We start from the raw sequence: 5,717 nt of genomic DNA, 5'->3' as shown, positions 1-5,717 counted from the left end.
GCTACGATTTACCCCTTCATCTTTGATTGATTTGTTCAAAAGGTTTTAATATCTTTTGAGTCAAACATGATATATATAGTCTTTCGAATAATTTATTACGTAGATTTTAGGTCAATCTCTATTCTCTTATCTTTTAACAACGTCACTCACCTACAAATCTATATATTTGGAGGTCGACATAGAACATGATCAAACCATCTTTAACGACATTCCTTAAATTTATCCTCAACGTGTGCTACTTGAACTTTTTTGTGAATGTGAGCATTTTTAATCTTATCTAATCTTGTATGATCACGCACCATCTTATTATTTGCATCTCTGAGATATTTATCTCGTGGATGTATTAAATTATTCCCAGACCTCACTATGTGAGATTATATTGAGTATGTTGTAGTTGGATGCATTAAACTATAGCGATCCAACATTCTCTCATATAGCATTATTGGTCTCATAACTATTCTATAGAACTTATCTTTCACTCATTACCCTTGTAACACTTTTCTATTTTAGCGGTTTGGTTTTATTTTAGTTTATGTTTAACATCTTCATCTATTATCCCATCCTTCTAGAACGAGCCTAAATATCTAAATTTGTTTGATTTAGGTAGTGCAATCCATTTAATTTAACCTCAATTCAATATTCTTGTGATGACTAGACTTGCGGCGCATATATGTAGTTTAACTTCTATTATCCTTAAACTACATATTAATAATATAAAAAAATATTTACACTGCCAATATAGATAACTTAAAATCCATATTAAAAAGCTAAGTTAGGGTGTTGTCACGGTGTTGACATCTGGTAGACTAGAATCATTTTGTTGATCCTATTCCTCTTTAAGCCAATGATAAGACGAGAACTTTCTTTTTTTGAGGTATTGATGTTTACTTCCTTTGATTGCTTTTTCAACGAGAACGCATTCGTTAGACTCGAGTATCCATCTGTGAACACTGAAAAAGGGGGAAATGAAAGGACCCCATTAACGTGCGTCTAAGGTATGCATATACACTACCCTCCCAATACTTTACGGTATGAGATAATATTGGGTACGTTATTGTTATTGCATTAAAGATAACCAAAAAAAATCTATTTACGCAACTATGTAATTTAAAAGATAACTGCATATAAATTTATTTAATAACCTAAAATAAATGATAAATATCTTGCAATAGTAGATTCAATTATGCTGATAATATATAACAATATTACACTCTCAGTATATAACTTAAATTCATACAACCATGGCCGTGAATAATTGTAAGCGATCAGCATGCTTGAAGGCGTGAACCTTTCCGTGGAAAATATTTTAACAATATTTAGGCTGTTGAATTCATGAGGGATATACATGTATATAAGCATGTAAGAATATTTTTTTTTACAGGTAATTTCAAGAACTCATTACCATATATCCCAACCTTAGTGGCGGTTTTCAGTGAAGCTAGGAATTTACTCAAGGGTATTCAAATTTGAAAGAAGTGAAAAAAATTTTCAACAAAGGGTGTTCAATATGTATTGTATACCTCTAAAACGTAATATTTTATCTATATAAACAATGGAATTTTTTGACGTGACCACCCTTGTAACCATGTGGCTTCGTCGCTGTCGGTTTTACTTGTTAATTAGCTACGAATTTCCTTTCTATTTCTTGATTAGATATACATCGACCTGATCAATGAATTATTAATTATTATTTACCCTTAAAATTGGATAACAATTAAATTTGTACGCGGTTTTAAGAATATGTGATATAACTTGATCAAATTAAGAAGACATATTAATATTGAAATTAACAATAACAAAATAAATACAAACCATAAAATTGAACAGCCTTAGCCTCCTCTGAGTTTCATTACCCTCGAGCCAAGAAATGTCTCAACTAGTGTTAGAACTGAACAACAAGATGGTAAGAGCTAGAAATGATCAGTATATTGCTTTATTTTTGCGTGTTACAATGTGTCATAGAAATGATCAGAGCCCCCTTTATATAGTTATCAAATGGGGGTTTTGGTACACTTTTATACAAGGTAAAAAATCTCATGATTTGCTAATTAATCGGCCTCTTCTTGATATATACTGAGATTTCACCATGATCCTTGACCGATTGCAGATATTTCGGCTTTCCGTTATTTGACTTGGTAAGTTTTCCTCGATGTTGATCGGTCTCTGGGTCACGAGCTCGACGATCTAATTTTGCGCCTTGGTTGGATATAACCCGAGCTCGAACTTTGACCTGTCATGTTTTAGCCTCGATTGGTCAAACAATGGATGAACCTGGTTTCGGCTGTATACATATAGTCCCCTCGTTTTTCGGAGAGAAGATGACGAGAAACAATATAAACTTCCAAAGCTCACTCCGATAGATCATGACGTAAGTGACAAAAGGTCATTGAAACGTCCCGTCGGTCCAGTCTCCAAGGCATTAAATGTGTTTCAGTGTTGGTCAGCCACTACTGGTTTTGAGCCGTCATTAGCAAACTATAAATATCCTCATTTTCATTCATTCAAACTTTATGTTCAAAAAGCTTCTTCTACTCTTGTTTTTTAAGAATCTCTTCACTCCCCAATTTTTGTGCCCAGATTTCTTGAACCTTTTGCAACCTTCTCCTTTTCCTCATCTTTGCTTTAAAATGGCGAAAACTTCTAAGACTGTTCCACAGGAAGAAAAAGCCTCTTCATCACGGCCTGCCGGTGATGGTACTGTGGTGGAGTCACTCCCTAAGGAGTTCATTCCAGGAGGGTGCCCGATCGGTGCTGATTTCAAGATCGAAAAAAACTTTCTCGGTACCGGGTCGATGTGAGCTGGTCTCGGGATATATATACAATCACCGATGATCTCCTCTCAAAGGTTAAAGAGGATTGTAACTGGGCCGATAAAAAAGTGATGGTACCCCCGCTTGAGGAATCAATTACCACCACGTGGAGGGTTTTTTAAGTGTTTACAGTTACCCTTTCACGTTGGTTCCCATAGAATCGATCATTATTACCTTTTGCAAAAGGTATGAAGTGACCTTTGGTCAGATTCACCCCTTTTTCTGGAGGATATTGATTCTTCTTAATTTTTTCGTAAACAAAATTGAGGGGTGTGCCTTCACCCTCGATCATCTTATGTGCCCGTACAGTCCCCGACTCTATCGAGGGGGATTAATAAAACTTGCTCACCGGGCCACCAGGGCCCTATTCTTGAGTATAGATGAGGATCGAGATCGAGGCTGGATGTGCCGATTTATTCGAGTGAGGACCTTTGACTTGATCCCTGCCGAGGATATGCCATTTTCCGAGAAATTGAATATGAAGCGTAAGTATAACTTCTACTTAAAGATTTTATTTATTTTTTCTTCCCTTTCCTTCCTTCTTATCGGTGTTTTTATGGTACAACCATGTCTCGGATGCCGAATGTAGTTCCCCAACTCAAAGAGTGGGTCGAGGGCCTGGCGTTACATAGACCATACTTTGAGCGCGCATGGCGCGAATTGTCGAAGGGTTGGTAGGAGGCCCGTAATCATGGTAAGTTTTCTTTTCTAATGTAACAATTTTGATTTCCTCCTTGCGCTATGGAATTCTTATCGGTTCTGGTTTCTTTTGTAGGTCTCCCCAAAGATGTTGCTATGAGGCCTCCATCCGACGATAAGGATGTGCCTCTCGAGTCCCCTACACCGAGGCAGGGTGATGAAAAGAAGAGAAAAGGGCCCCGAATTCCCCAAACTCGGAAAAGGAAACACCAAAGGAGAGGCCGCGCAAGACCAAGGGAAGAACCATCGCTCTATCCTCGGACTCAGTCCACCGGCTAAGGGAAGAGTCTGAAGAAGAAGAAGAAGAAGAGAAATTGAAGCTGGTGGCCCGCGTGTGGGCACCTATCGTAATACAAGGGCCCTCCGAACCGGCGGGTGCTAAAATTGAACAATCTCTACATAAGGAGGTCGATGAGGGATTTTTAGCCGAAGCTCCCAAACCATAAGGGGGCGAGGCCTCTCTTCCCCATCTAGGGGGGTTTATAGGGAGACCGGGGCTGATACTCCTCGAGCAGAGGAGAGTGCCCCAAAGGATGCACTTGGGGCGATCGACCTTACTACGGGGTCTCCTTAGTTCTCAGATGCCATAATCCATGAGACCGACATGCTAGAAAGTCGTTCTTACGAGGGGCCTCAGGGGGCTGCAGATATCCACAACTTCTTAGATGGGTTAGAGTCTGCTGCCTCAGAGGATGTCACTAGGCTCAAAGACTTGCCGATGCAAAAGAAGGTACCATCGCTGAGAGACAGTGGGTTTTCCTCGAGCCCAAAGTTAGTGGACCGGTTCCCAACTTTGAGTGTTGACCCTGATCGAAAGAGGTTAATAGTTTTACTACCCCGAAGGATGCCGGGGTTTCCTCATGGGGGTTGCTAGCTATCTTCGGTATTTGGTGACCGAAGAGGACCAGGCCGTGATGGACAAGGTGGAAATGCTCTGTCTATTCAGTAAAGCCCAACAAACATTGAATGGGGTAACTTTGAGTGTCTTTTTCATTATGTATTTTAAACTTAAAGTTGTAAGTAATCATAATACCTTCCTTCATATTTGCAGGCCTCGGTACTGCACCATGAGACTTTCCTCTGATACCAGGAGGAGTTAACCCAACACGAGGCCGAGGTTCGAGTGCTTACTAAGAAGAGGGACACCTACAAGCTTCATAGTAAGAAGCTTCAGGCTGAGTTAGAAGCGACTTGCAGGGAACACGCCGAGATGGCTGAGCAGGTAATTTGAGTACTTCATGATAGTGAAGAAGAATTGGACATAATGGCTAACGATCCGATCCTGTAGGTCCGACAGAGGCTTGAACAGATCGGGTAGCTCCAGGCATATGTAGATATGATACAAGCTGAGGTTGAGGAGTTCAAGAAAAATATGGTCCTCTTAGCCTCGAAAAAGGAAACTGTCCAAGCACAACTGGGGTCGGCTGAGGCCCAACTTTTGGCTGCAAAGGAGAAATCCTCGGTGCAAGCCAAGGAGATCGAGGAGTTTCAATCTCAGTTAGACTCAGCTATTTGTGGTAAAGAGAATCTGGTCAAGGAACTCGAGGCAGCCAAATCAGAGATGGTTAAGGCCAAGACCGAGGCTGACGCTAAAGTGGCCCAGTTCAAGGTTGACGTCGAGGCGATCCAAGCGCAGACTAAAAGTATGGTGGAGCATGCAAAGTGGCAAGCTCAAAGGGAATCCCTCGAAGGAGTTCATGCTCAGTACTTCGACATATTGGCTGAACTCGAGACTGCCAAAGTAGAAGAAGCTAGGGCCCGAAAGCTGGCCTTTCCTGAGGAAGATTCCAAGAGCTTAAACAAGTCTGAAGATAGGGAAGATCCTGAGGATGAAAATTCTACCTACGATGGGGACCTTGACACTTAGGCCTTTATATGTATTTATTTTTTGCATTTTTTGAGGTTGTTTCATCTGTTGTAGGCTTTGGTATTGGGCCATTTTGGCCTTTGTAAAAAGATTGTTGGATAAATATATATGAGGCTTTTATTTCCCTTTTAGCTTTCATATTTTCCCTTGACCTTATTACTTGTATTCACGAAGGCCAGGATGCCTTAGAATAAAATAACTATGGTTATGTTCGAAAGTTCAAACAAACCTCGCCTTTACATTACTCTATTTTAAGGTGTCTTAGGGGTTCGGTGTTACCGGAAACTTTTTTCCCAAATTAAGTAGTTGAGATCCTAGTTCGCCGAGGGTAGCCTTTAGAA

General features: G+C 40.3%; 1 protein-coding gene across 1 annotated transcript; it reads left to right on the top strand.

Moving 5' to 3' along the window:
- The first annotated feature begins 4,845 nt into the window (after positions 1 to 4,845).
- On the top strand, positions 4,846 to 5,376 carry LOC138883785 (uncharacterized). The gene has a single exon (XM_070164497.1). It carries the CDS (start codon positions 4,846 to 4,848, stop codon positions 5,374 to 5,376), a length of 531 nt encoding a protein of 176 aa, XP_070020598.1.
- The last annotated feature ends 341 nt before the right edge of the window (positions 5,377 to 5,717 follow it).

This window comes from Nicotiana sylvestris, chromosome 12, assembly GCF_000393655.2.
Source record: "Nicotiana sylvestris chromosome 12, ASM39365v2, whole genome shotgun sequence".
NCBI classification, from domain to species: domain Eukaryota; kingdom Viridiplantae; phylum Streptophyta; class Magnoliopsida; order Solanales; family Solanaceae; genus Nicotiana; species Nicotiana sylvestris.
This window is presented reverse-complemented; position numbering and strand designations above follow the sequence as displayed.